General features: G+C 40.3%; 1 protein-coding gene across 6 annotated transcripts in view; it reads left to right on the top strand.

Moving 5' to 3' along the window:
- RAVER2 (ribonucleoprotein, PTB binding 2) overlaps window positions 1-14,462 on the top strand; it is a 57,931-nt gene that overhangs the window by 14,559 nt on the left and 28,910 nt on the right. For 5 of the 6 annotated variants that reach the window (XR_012160455.1, XM_073357439.1, XM_073357441.1 and 2 more), the window contains exons 2-3: window positions 5,944-6,010; window positions 9,476-9,945. Coding sequence is in view for 5 of the 6 variants with exons in the window: in XM_073357439.1 (XP_073213540.1) it covers window positions 5,944-6,010; window positions 9,476-9,945 (537 nt within the window). In the remaining variant the exon portion in view is untranslated. Of the gene's footprint in view, window positions 1-3,953; window positions 4,123-5,943; window positions 6,011-9,475; window positions 9,946-14,462 lie in introns of all 6 variants that reach the window. The other variant, XM_073357442.1, reaches the window with a different exon arrangement.

Below are 14,462 nucleotides of genomic sequence, written 5' to 3'. Positions count from 1 at the left end.
AAATAACATCCTGTGCAATGTTTAAACATAGCAACAGAACTTATGTTTAGCATGCCCTGAGGTTCACAATAGAAAAATTGTCTTTTATAAATGGTGGTTGGATATTATTGCATACATTTGTTTGGATTAGTAGTTCCTTGGCGTGAAATAAGCTGTTTATTTTTAAAATAATAGTATGAATTGTGCTGGGACAATAGTAAGTTGGGTGTGTCTATTCTTGGTATGTTTACCATTATACTTTTTTTAAAAATTCAGACAATAGGGCATACAGACACTTCTCTGGAGCAAACATCATTCCCTTTAAGAGATCCAGATCTCAGAATGACAATATACGATGAAAAATAAAATCATAAAGAGAAAGTTAATATTTCATCCAAGATCAGGCAGGACAATTAGTCATGTGTGCAGGAGTTGAAGTATTTTAAGCGCCGTAGAGAAAATAACAAATTTTCCACCACATAAAGTTTATCTAACTGTTTATAGTGTTTTTAGTCTTTTTTTTTTCATAGCCCACGTCATAGAATTTGTTTTGGCTTTTAAAGGCTATTTTATTTTTTTATTTATTTATTTATTTTAAAGGTTATTTTCTTATTTGAGCTTTAATTATACTCATGCTGTGTAGATTAACTAGTGAATGTTTGTTCAGGGCTCTGAAGATTTAAGGAACTGTGTAAGAGCTAAATATTATTAGTTTCCCGATTTTTGTTTCTGTCCCAAGATGTTTAGCTCACAGTTCCTGACATAATCCACATGTTTATGTGTATATCCATCATACTAAAGGAGGCAAAGCCCCACTCTGAACAAGAACAGAATACACAAGGGAGTTGTGTCAGACTGGTCTTGTCCAGGATACAAGCACACATTAACACTGCTTTCGCAACAATAGAGATTGGAGGAACACCTATGTCTGTTTCTAAGTGCCAGCTATAAGTTACTCACAGGAGTATAATTATGCCATGCCTGCTCTGCCTCCTGTACAGAAGTGCATATTGCCATTAATTACAGCTTTGTCTTAGGTTGTTGATATGATACACTAAAATACTATGGTAGTTGTCAGCTATGTCTAGAGGAGTCTTTTCATTTGTAAATAAGAGAAAATTCCTTTAGTAGAGGCAGTTTTAATTTTATTGTTCTGATTGCCATTAACCTGGTTAGATAAACACCATTCATTGGGGTTAAATGAGGGAGCAGTTAAGGACTTTGTATATCATGAAAGCTGGAAACAATAGAATCCATAGCCCAAGGTTCTGGGCCATAAGGCCAGGCCTGAGCAAGAACTAACCCAGGAAGAATAAGAGTATTCTCTGGGAGTGGTTGAAAATGCAGGGCTTAAGGGGTAGTTGTTGTTTAACATGCTTAATGCAATAGTGCCTGTGAGCCAACCAAGAGTGGGGACCCCATTGTGGCCAGGCACTGTACAAACATTCAGTGTTTTCCACCGAGTGCATCCGATGAAGTGAGCTGTAGCTCACAAAAGCTTATGCTCAAATAAATTGGTTAGTCTTTAAGGTGCCACAAGTACTCCTTTTCTTTTTGCGAATACAGACTAACACGGCTGCTACTCTGAAACCTGTACAAACAGAGTAATAGATGTTCCCTGCCTCAAAGAGCAGGTTGTTGGTGCGTCTGAGAGAGAGAGAGAACACCCAGACAGCAGCAGTAGCAGTGGTGAGCATGGCCCTGAATGGGAGCAGAGACGGAGCCCTGTGGGCATAGAACTGACTGGAGGAAATTGCGAGCACGCAAACTACCTGCTTTGTTTTCACTGTGTCCAGAGAAACAGGACTTCGTGTACATTCTTTGTACATAAACAGGATTGCACCAAAACATATAGTGTGACGGGGTCAGGACAGACAGCTATAGGAAAGTGCTCATACTGGGTGCTGGGAAATGGGCCCCAGGATAAGCAGGTCCCTTTTCCCCTGGTAATTGAACAGGGGTTACTCCAGGTTAATTAGGACACCTGGGGCCTGCCAGAACCTTTTAAAAGCTTCCCCTCCAGTCAGATAGGCACGCACAATGGCAGCTGTGGGGAGCAGGCATGCTACTGGAGGACCAGACAGCCTGCCCAACAGGGCATATAGCCCTTCTGGGCACCAGAGGTTTGGGGGAAGAGACCCCGCCAGAGGGGAGAGACTGAACTAGGTGTCTGGCCTATTGCCGTCACGCACAGAGGAGCTACCAGAGACTAAGAGGCTCCTCTCCCCCTCCCCTGTCAGGGAGGCTGGGAGGAACCCCTGCTCAGATAAGGTGGGGACAATAAACCCAGGGGCGTGGGGAAAATTCCCAGGGAGAGAGGAATCCCCCAGCCTGCCGCTAAGAGGAAGCACAGAACCCACCGAGGCGGAGAAGGAGCTCTGCCACAATAGTTAGGTGTGGAAGGATTTGATTTTAATTGACAGATGTCGGTAAACATTAATTTCATCTGATGCACTGACAATGACAAAAACAAAAATTTATTGGTAAGAGGGAGTGCCACTTCCCCTCTCGTTCCTGCCAGGATCATGTGTCACCAGCTCTGTGGCAACAGAGAAAGCCCTCTGCAGCCTCATTCTGTCACAGTGCAAGGTGCGGGGAATGCTGCTGTTTTGGCACCTTGCGCCTGCCTGGACTTGGTGTCACCAGCCCTGCAGGTGTGCAGGGAACCCTCTGCAGCCCCTGTAGTTTTAATTCAAGCAGAAAGACAGGGTACATTTTTGAAAATGTTACATGCTCCCAAATCACATAAGTGTGTTTAAAAATTTTACCCAGACTTAAAATAGTTTTATATATAGACAGATATTTACATAAACACTTAAACTAAAGACGTAATCCAGACTTTTAAATGTATTTATTTAAAAAGTCAGTGTGATGTGTTTAATTTTATTTGTTAAAAAGTTTGTTTATGTAAATGATGCTGCCACTGAAATACTACATGCAATCAAATGCACAGATAAAAACCTCAATCCTGCAACTGGCTCCATATGGACCTCTGAAGCCAAAGGGAGTTTCTATAGGCTCAGGGATCTGCCTGCACAGAACCCATTAGCTCAGTGGATTGCTTTTCTTCTGAACAACTGTTTCTATTGTTAGTTTTCCATCTGTTACATATTACTGTGCTAACTTTTCAAAGAGGTGCTTTCAAGGTTGAAAGGCTACACCTTTCCTTTTTTTTTCTTGCTTTTGATTGTAAAGTCCAAGTAATATTTGGTGCCTTTCCCCCAAAGAAATACTTCAGTTCTTACGTTTTGTCACTAAAATAAATCCATGCTATTAGCCCCTTGCTTGTGAGCAGCTGTACAATAATGTACCTGTGTCTGAGTGACATAGAACACATCATTTTGGTGAGATTTTAGCCTCAAGCTTTCATAGGATTGTTGCAAATGATTTTTTTTTAAATTATGAACAAAATCTTGTGATTGTTCTTTAAAATTGCTTTACTTTTTAAAAAAATCCTTTTTTTGCTTTTAAAATCCATTCATGTGCTCATCTCAATTTAATCATCACCAAGATGATGCTTTTATCACATTCTGTTTTCACGCTCAATTAAATTTCCAGCAAGATTACAGATTATTATTGCTGAATGAAGATTTGGTTCAGAAATGGTTTTCAGGAAACGCCATCATTATGCATTTGGACTAATATTTTGCTGTTACTACATCACATAGTAAACTGTTCATAAATCTGATTACATTATTTTTGTTAAAGATGAAACAGATAAGAACAGTAGACCTTGCCCACCTTGTGTAAGTGGAACAGCTAACAACTTCCTTGGATTCTGCAACATTACTCTCTAGCTAGTCCCTAGGAAGAACAAAAGTGCAAAGAAAACTGCATCCTCCACCAATCTGCTTCTCATAGATGAGAGTCTAGCATCACAACTCTCTTGAAGAGAGTGTACTCTTCTGAGCTACATGCAAATAACCTACAAGTTCTAAATCTTTGGACTATTCCTTGTGTATTTTGTTATTTAGAAGCCACATTCACATCACATCTGAGTATGGGATGGCTGAACATCAGAGGAACAGTGTCATATTTTATTAATACAGCATTTGACAGCTGTTAACCAGTGAAATGCGAGCCTGGTATTCAGTTTGACAAAAAGGATACACTTGATCCTTCTGAGATGAAACCCATTAACCTGTAAGCCATGTATATTGAATTAGCAGACTGGCAAAATGAGAGTATGCTATGTTACTGGAAGTCATGTAGAGTGGAACCCTCTTATAACCATGTGTGTTGATTATTTTGCTCAGTTGAATGGAGTTTCATTATAACACTAGAGCATTTACCTGACAAAAAGATTCAGTATGTTCATGTCACTTCTTTCACCTTCAGACTGGTAGACTAGTCCTTTCTTTGCCCACTGCAGTGGAAGGGACACTGGTTAGTGTTTTGTGTGGCGCACACATTTGTGGAATACCACATCTTAACTTATAGTGGGGAACAGATGTTCAAGTTTGGGAATCAGGGATTCACTCTTACTACTGCTTCCTCCCCCATGGGAGGATAATGGCTACTTCCTTCCCCATCTCCTCTACTTGGGCAGAGTACAGGAGGAAAGGGACATGATAATCCGCTTGGAATGTAGCATCGAACACCTGTGTAGCAGTCGATACTGGCTGTATCCCAAGGAGGATTTTCAGAGTAGAAGTCAATTATGGTGGAGTGAATATTCACCACAAGAGGAGTAAAAGTCCACTGAATTCCACTCGAGCAATTTGGGGCTTCCACTGCATTTTATAATGACTTTGTCTAGACTGAGAAATTACAGTGTATTAGAACAGGAAATTGAGGAGCTGTAGGAAATAATGTGATGCAAAAAACTCAGCATAGTCAGTGACTCTCATAATTAATCCTACAGTTCACCACAGCTTGCTGATGTGGTGTTATCTTTACTGTGTCTCTGTGTATATCTTTTATATCAGGTTACTTATGATTCCTAGAGGTGGTGCTCTAATATAATGTAATTTTCTAATGTAAAAAGACCAGTAAGGAGGGTTTCAGAGTAAGAGAGTTCACTGAGAGAGTGAATGGGTTCTTCCATTATGTATTCCTAATTCTATAAGAAAAGATTTTCATGTTAGTTTTCTTCAACTTTTATCAGAGGGTTAGCCGTGTTGGTCTGTATCAGCAAAAACAACGAGGCATAAGCTATCATGGGTTATAACCCACTTCATCAGATGCATGAAGTGGAAAATACAGTAGGCAGGTATAAATACACAGCACATGAAAAGATGGGAGTTGCCTTACCAAGTGGGGGGGTCAGTGCTAACGAGGCCAGTTCAGTCATGATAGATGTGGCCCATTCTCAACAGTTGACAAGAAGGTGTGAGTATTAACAGAGGGAAAATTATTTTTTGTAATGACCCAGCCACTCCCAGTCTTTATTCAGGCCTAATTTGATGGTGTCAAGTTTGCAAATTATTCCAGTTCTGTAGTTCCCTCTGTTGATATTCACCCCTTCTTGTCAACTGTTGGAAATGGGCCACATCCACCCTAACTGAATTGGCCTTGTTATCACTGACCCCCACTTGGTAAGGCAACTCCCATCTTTTCATGTGCTGTGTATTTATACCTGCCTACTGTATTTTCTACTCCATGTATCTGATGAAGTGGGTTATAGTCCACAAAAGCTTATGCCCAAATAAATTTGTTAGTCTCTAAGATGCCACAAGGACTCCTCATTGTTTTAACTGTTATGTCCTTTTTCTCTATAAAAATAGTCATCATGTCAAACCTTTGCTGTGCCGACTCTCACATACTGAAACGTGGAGAATTGCTTTATTGAACTTAATTCTCTCATATGGGAGAAGATATTGTGACTCTTAACTCCTTTATGAACAAATCTTTGATATGTCTCAGGTGTAGCTACTTATTTGTTGGGAATGTTTCAATATAACAACTGGAAAATTGAGCCTAATTTCATTTTTGTTTTGTTTTTTTGATGTTTGTATTTTCTAGGAAATCCATGAACTATTCAAAGATTATGAATTAAAGTACTGTTATGTGGACAAAAATAAAAGAACAGGTAAGAATTTAGAATATTCCAGTATTTAAGACTATGTTTAATCGTAACATTAACATTTGCATCCTCTGATAGGACTAGTAGTCAACTTCTTCTGCCACATATGAAATCATCAGATTGTCTGCCCACTACTTTAACTGTTCCTAGACTTGTTCTTTAGCTGCAAAAATTGTGGCGGTTTCCAGCTCCCATTAATGTCAGTTAATGGGAAATGGAAAGCCTCATATTGACTTTAGTGGGAGGTAGATTGAGCCCATTATCTGTGAATCTATATTTATGACCCCTTAAGTAATGCACCCTTTGGATCGGGTCTAGCCAAACTGCTTAATCCACTTGTGAAAGACTGATCCATTAGACTCTGCTAGGACAAGCCCCTCACACCAGGATAACAGAAGGGCTATTCCAGGGCTGTAACAGAAGGGCTATTCCAGGTCTAGATTTAGGGATTCCAGGTAATATACGACGGAGAGCAGATATACTCTATTTACTTTATCAGTTCTGAAGGCTGTGGATGTTTTTGCCTTATTTTGGAACTGAAGGGAATTATCAAGCTTTTAAGGATGATCTTCATCTTGAAAACTCTGTCAGTTTTCGCCTTGCTATATGTCTCCCAGGCATCTTTGCCAAGGTAATGGTGTTTCTGGCTGCTGCTTTTAGCAAGTATGGTGTGTTTGTGCAGCAGTCTCCTAATGATTTGCTTATTTGCAAAACCTCAAAATTTCCAAGTTTGGGAACAAGTGCTGCAAGCTTCTATGTATCAGTAGTCCTGTCTATTTCAGTGTTTTATTTTCTAGGTATTGTTTTGAAATCTTACTGGTTGAAGCTGCCATCGGAGGAGGGCATTCCTCTTAACGTTTACTCTGGTTCCTCCAGAATTACCAATCAGAAGAATATTTTTCCTCTGGACTTCTGCAGCTGGGCATTCTCGTTCAGAGGTTCTCACAATAAATTTTTTGGTGGCCTCAGAGTGCGGCCACCAACTCTTGCTGGTGGCTGCGATGACAATTTTTCTTAAAATACTTAATTAACTTTAGGAAAAACAAATAAATATGCACATATCCATGTTAAAATCATTAATTTATTTATGTAGGGTTTTTTTTGCAGACCCAATAATAAAAACCATATACAGTTCTCTATTCTTTACTGGACCTAAACAGAATAGAAGCACACATAGGGCGCTTTGCACATTCTTGTCTTTTGTTGTTGTTGTTTCTTTTGTTTATGATTGCCTTTTTTTTAAAAGACTTGCTAGCTAGTAAGTCTGCTGTGGCGAAAAGTAATATTTGTATGTTTGTTAATATCACTTTTCATAGCAGACTTCATAGCTAGCTGGGAGGCTGTGAAAAGTGATATTAACTGCCGTACAAATATCAATTTTCACATCAGACTTACTCAGCTCTGGCAAGCCAGGGGACAAATTAATCCCTGGATGGGGAGGTGGTTAGGAGACAGTGTGGGCCAGGGGCAATGGGGGAGAGTGGTGAGCCCAGGGGCCAGGGCTGGAGCCTGGGGCTGCAGGAGACTGCAGGGGCCAGGGACAATGGTGGGGTTGAGGCCAGAGCTGGCACCCGCTGCTGTGTGGCTGGGGTCCAGGGCCAGAGCCCAAAGTCCCATAACTGGAGCCTGCCACCTGCCGCCCCAGGCTGAAGCCCAAAGCCCGAGCCTCACCACTCCCGGGAAGGTGGGAAGCTCATTGGCTGCATGCTCATCTGGCATTTGTGGCTCCAGATGGGGGGAGGGCCCAACTCCTACTGGGGGGAGAGGTACTGCTTTGCGCCTCTGTCCTAGTCACTGCCCAGGAGGCTGTGGCCACAACAAAAGCCCCTGGTGGCTGCATGCGGCCATGGTGGTTGCATTTGAGAAACGCTGTTCTAGTTAGTTTTAGTTGCTGATTTTCTTTTTTCTTTGATTGCAATTCTTACTAAAGTTTAAGTGGAGGAGTGGCAGCCAGCTCCTTATTGGGGGCTGGCCTCACAGCTCTTGTTCCTTCCCCTGTCTACTGGAAGGGAAGACCTTACCCACTTGTGTGTGCAGGGAAACGAGCACTCATATTGTTTCGTACCATTTAATTGTTTTTCTTTCTTGCACAAAGAAAAGAGACGAACTCTTGTTTTCAGTGCGGGCATATGCACAATATGTATATTCACCTTTGACACTTCTGTAATGAGGAGCATCCTACTGAAGTTGAGACTGGATGGGGACTGGGTGACATTGATTTCTCCCCTTTCATTGAGGGGAGATCCTGGCCTCCATGTCTTCTAGAGATAGCTATTACATCTTCTCTTATAATCTCACCACAGACCACTCGAAGATAAAGCATTTCACTCCACATCTACCTAGATAATATCTGAGAGGTAAATATACATATTATCCAAAATGCCCATTACATCTGAAATCAAGATCTGATCATGCTTTCGAGTGATCAGGCTGACTTTGTCCATGAATATATTCTGTTCTCCATTAAACAATAGCTTTGTGGGCCTGGAAAGCATCTACGCTTGAGCAATTCAGCTGAATCTGCAGCAGGACTTTGATGTGCCTTGCTGTGTGGGTTTGTTTTGATTAAGATCATTATGGAAAATTCACATTCTGCAGTGCTACAGGCCATAAAAACAGTATTTACACCAAGAACAATATATGCCAAAAGATTGGTGGCTAAAAGTTTGGATAAACAGGCATGTGTAGTGTCATATGTTGTGCACTGAAGAGTAATTTTCGAGACAACACTGATATATGGCACTCTCCTTTTCCTACTAACTCAAAAAGTGTCCTAGAACAGTGGCTCTCAACTTTTCCAGACTACTGTACCCCTTTCAGGAGTTTGATTTGTGTTGCGTACCCCCAAGTTACACCTCACTTAAAAACTACTTGCTTACAAAATCAGACAAAAAAATACAGAAGTGTCACAACACGCTATTACTGAAAAATTGCTTGCTTTCTCATTTTTTTCATAGAATTATAAAATAAATCAATTGGAATATAAATATTGTACTTACATTTCAGTGTATAGTAGATAGAGCAGTATAAACAAGTCATTGTCTGTATGAAATTTTACTTTGTACTGACTTCCCTAGTGCTTTTTAAATAGCCTGTTATAAAACTAGGCAAATATCGAGCTGAGTTGATGTTCCCCACAGAAGACCTCTGTGTGCCCCTGGTTGAAAATCACTGGCCTAGAAATATGGTGCTTTATACACTGTCATAGTGGACCAAGTCATTTTAATAACTGCCACTTTGAATTCACTTGTCAGTATTAATAATGGTAGTTACTGTAGTCTAGTGAATCTAGCATCTGTATTTTAAATGGCAATTTAACATGCAGATCTGAATTGTCTGTACCTGTGCCTCTGCCTCTAAAGACTCAGAAATGTGCAGCTTCAAGTCTGTCATCCCCGTCAGACCCGAAGAAGAGTGTTGTGTAAGCACGAAAACTTGTTTCCTCCACCAACTTTCTTTGTTCTCTTACAGCGTTTGTTACTCTGCAGAATGGAGAGCAGGCTCAAAATGCAATTCGGATGTTTCACCAGTATTCTCTTCGTGGAAAAGAAATATCCGTGCAGCTCCAACCAACAGATGCTTTGCTATGCGTTACCAATTTGCCCACTTCATTTTCATTACAAGGGTTTGAGGAACTAGTGTGTGCATATGGCAGTGTTGAGAGATGTTTTCTGGTCTATAATGAAGTTACTGGCCATTCCAAGGGCTACGGGTTTGTGGAATACATGAAGAAGGACTCTGCTGCAAAGGCTAGAATGGAACTCCTGGGGAAGCAATTAGGTGAAAACACCCTCTTTGCACAGTGGATGGATATTAATCAGTTGACTACCGATCTTGTTCATTCTAAGTGCCTTTGTGTAGATAAACTCCCCAATGACGACACTGATTCAGAGGAACTGATGCAAATGTTCTCATTTAAATATAAACCTGTGTTTTGCCAGGTAGGTCTCCTATGAATTTGTGTCTTTTGGAAGCTGAATATACAGATGTATATAGCTTAGTGTTTATATATTTTATTGCTTGCCTACCCATTGCTTTGCTTTTTATGTAACTAGAGAGTGGCTTAATTTGTGAAACTGAGTGAGTGATTATGTGTATACTGTGGCGGGCTGAACCCCCTGGGGTGCCACCTGGGGTGCCGGGACGCCACTGAGTCAGACTGTTTTGCCAGCCTGGTCCCCTTTACCTGGCCTTGCTGCGTTAGGCTCTCCAGCCTTTTCCAGGCAAGCACGCAGGCAGGGCCACACCCAGCTGCACAGAGAGACAGAGATCCATTCTGGGAAGACTCAGCTTTAAGGGGCTTGCCACAGCACCCAGATGTCCACCCCTCCCTTGGAGTACAAACCCAAAATTATATGAAATTCACCTCTTCCCTCAATGTGGAGGAGGGTATACACAACTTCTCCCCCCCCCCCCCAGTTAGAAATCAGATAAACTGGGTTATATTGTAAACCATAAATAAATATGTTAACTATAACAGGTGTATTTTAAGTAGTTAAGAAGGTAGCAAACAGAACAAGGCAGATTACTAAGAAAATAAAACAGAGCACGCAAACTAATCTTAATACACTAAAGAAACTGGTTACATACAAGTTGTCACCCTACATGTGGTTCTAATAATCTTCCTCACAGGCCAGACACCCTTCCAGCCTGGGTCCAGTTCTTTCCCCCAGTTCAGTCTTAATTGTTTCCAGCAGTTATCTTGGTTGGGGTAGCAGGGGAGAACTGATGACCTGGATTATCTCACTTCCCACCCTTAAATAGGATTTGCATAAGGCGGGAGTCCTTTGTTTCCTAGCTTGACCCCCCACCCCCAACCCCAAACTTCTTGTGGAAAAGTACAGAATTCAAGATGGGTTCCAGTATCAGGTGACATGGTCAAATGCATCTGTAGGACCCCTGTAGCCATTCTTCACAGGCTGACCCACAGGTTCACAGGAAGACCAAGCTCTTTTACAGTCCACTGTCCTTGTTGATGGACCATCCGACCTGTTGGGCTTTTACATTGTTGTTTCTTAAGTGTTAGTAGGGGATGTCACCCAAAGTAACATAGTTGAAATATAGATATAAATTCAATAATCCTAAGTTCTGATACAGAAATGATACATGCATACAAATAGGATAATCATATTCAGTAAATCATAACCTTTCCAGTGATATCTCACATGAGCCATCTTGCATAAAGTATATCTCAGTTATGTCATATTACTATCATAAGCGTATTTTCATAAATAATGTGGAATGACATGTCACATATACATCATAATATATGATGTGGTATAAATGCTTTATTGCCATGAGTTTGGAATGACCAGGATAAGTCCCTGGTGAGTTATGCAGGAGGTCATCCCAGATGAGTGCCAATAAAACATTTATTATACATTCATTCTCCATGTATTTTATGGAAGCATTATTTCAGAAATGTTTTAGAGAACTTTGTAAATAATTATTATTGGTAATATTTTTTGTATTCTTCAATGATAAATCCAGTTTGTATTAATATCTTGAGTCTAACAGTAGAGCACTTAGAGAGATAAAAATACATTAACTACATCTTAGAAACCTCTAAAAATATCTAAAATAGTTTTTCCATAAGTCATAAAGTTACATCTTCAGGACCTAATAATTTCTGATGTGCCAGCACAGGAAATAAGTGATATATCTGTTGGAAAAATGAGTTTTACAGCTCTCCAGTTATATAAAGGCTTTCTTCCTAGCAATGATGATTGCCAAGATATTGGACCCTAAACTGGTCATTGGTCCAGGACCTAACATTGTTTATTAAGCACCTCAGACCAGTGGTAACTGAAGGGGAAACAGAATGAAACCTTCTATTGAAGTCATGGGTGATTGTGGGTGTTTGTTTATTTTTAACTATCTTTTGGAAAGCTGTTCAAATATTTGGATTTTTAGTATTCTTGGTGGTGATGGATTAGTGGGCAGAATGATTCCTAGAGTATAAAGCCAGAAGGGACCATTAGAGCATCTAGTCTCACCGCCTATATATCAAAGGCCATTAAATTTCACCCAGTTTCTCTGTTTTGAGCCCAGTAACTTGTGTTTGGCTAAAGGCATCCAGTCTTGATTTGAAGACATCAAGAGATGGAGAATCCACCGCTTTTTTTGGTAGTTTGTTCCAGTGGTTCATCACTATCACTGTTTTAAAAAATTGTGCCTAACTTCTAATTTGAATTTGTTTGGTTTCAGTTTCCAGCAATTGGTTCTTGTTTTGCTTTTCTCTTGTAGATTAAAGAGCCCTTTAGTACCTGCTGTTTTTCTTCATGTGAAGGTTCTGGTATGCTGTAATCAATTCACTTCTCACTCTTCTTTTTGATAAGCTAAAAAGATAGAGTTATGAAGTCTCCCGCTCCAGGGCATTTTCTCCAGCCCTCAGATAATTTTTGTGGTTCTTTTTTGCACCCTCTCCAATTTTTCAACATCTGTTTTAAAATGGGGACCAAACTATATGCAGTGTTCCAGTACTGGTCTCACCAATGCCATATACAGAGGAAAAATTACCTCCCTACTCATACTCGCTGCTCCCCTGTTTATACCTTCAAGGTTCACATTAGCTCTTTTTGCCATGTCATCACAATGGGAGCTCATGTTCAATTACTTGTCCACTACTATACCTGAATCCTTCTCGGAGTCACTGCTTTCCAGGATATGGTCCTTCATTCTATAGATGTGGCCTGCATTCCTTGTTCCTAGTTCTGTAACTTTACATGTGGTTGTATTTTGTTTGAATGACGTCTGATTGCTGAGCAATCCAGATAGCTCTGCATGACTGCCTTATCTTCATTTACCATTCCACCAGTCTTTGTGTCATCTGCAACGTTTCTCACCAGTGATTATATATTTACTTCCTGGTCATTGTTGGAAGTGATCAGCACCATTGAACCTAGGACCAATCCCTGCAGAATGCCAATAGAAACATCCGATGAAGTGAGCTGTAGCTCACAAAAGCTTATGCTCAAATAAATTGGTTAGTCTCTAAGGTGCCACAAGTACTCCTTTTCTTTTTGCGAATACAGATTAACACGGCTGCTTCTCTGAAACCTGTCAGTAGAAACATCACCAATCAATGATGATTCCCCATGGACACCTACTTTTTTGAGATCTTTTTTGAGTTAACCAGTTCTTAATCCATTTAATTTGTGCTCTGATTATATTATATAATGCTAATTTTTTAATCAGAATGTCATGCAGTACTAAGTCAAACGTCTTACAAAAGTGAAGTAAGTTACATCTGCGCAGTTGCCTTTATCAATCAAACTTGTAATCTCATGAAATCGGATGAATGAAGAAGAATGAAATCGGGTTTGTTTGACAAGACCTATTTTCCATAAAACCATGTTGCTATGCAGTTTGAGGTAGTTAAAAAGTGCATTTTTCTTGCACCTTTAATCACAATGATAAATGGATTTCACCACAGCATCTGGTGTGTGTTTGTTGTATCGTGTGTGTTGGTGATTCCATGAGCCTAATGGCAGAACCATGTGATATTTTTCTGTAAATTGTGACCTAAACAAAACATTATGGTAAAGCATGTAATGCAGCCATTCCAAACTCATGCCAGGAGAATCTTTATAACACATTTTATAACAAATATTTGCGATGACTATTTATATTACCATACTGCCTAGTCATTGACCCAGATCCCATTGTACTAGGCACTGTACAAACACAGAACCAAAAGACAATCCGTACATCAAGAGTCTTAGAGTTAAATTTTAAAGAGATTTAGGTATCTAACTCTCATGTAAATCAGGAGAAGTTACATGTTGACATACTTTTAAAAATCTGGCCTTTGTAATCTAAGTATGAGATAATAGACAACAAATGGACACAGGCAGAAAGACGAGTACAAGGAAACATTGAGACAGTATTGGTCAGTATGATCATCAGTGGTCTCAGCACACCAGCAGCCTAGCTGTTGTCAAGTTTTTTGTACGCATCACTAAAAAGGAGAGTTTTTAAGGAGAAAAATGTGCTAGTTTTGCAGATGTTTACTAGGAGCACCTCCCAAGTGTGGAGAGAAAGCACATTTGAAAGTTTAACAAGTGGGTGATGGAGCCTGGCGTCATGGGCTGATTGGAGGAGGGAATCTACATCTCGATAGTGAAAAAGAGGCTGATTCTACACTGCACAGACTTTAGAGTGTGAACTGCTGTACACATCAAAGTATGGCGCTCTAACTGCCCTGTGTGGACACTGCTGGCATGAACCTAAAGGTCATAGCTTGAATTAATGTAGTCTTCTTTCAAACAGGACTATGTTAATGCAAACCACATACCTTCTAGTTCACTCCAGCCTCATCTGCACAGGGCAGATAGAGGCAATGCTTTGATGCCCTCTACAGTTCACACTCCCATAGTCCATAGACAAGCCCAGAGATGATAGCCAGGGTGGGGATAGGCCATGAAGGGCCTTGAAAGTGAAGACAGGTAGCTTATGT

Source organism: Lepidochelys kempii, chromosome 8 (assembly GCF_965140265.1).
Source record: "Lepidochelys kempii isolate rLepKem1 chromosome 8, rLepKem1.hap2, whole genome shotgun sequence".
Taxonomy (NCBI): domain Eukaryota; kingdom Metazoa; phylum Chordata; order Testudines; family Cheloniidae; genus Lepidochelys; species Lepidochelys kempii.
This window is presented reverse-complemented; position numbering and strand designations above follow the sequence as displayed.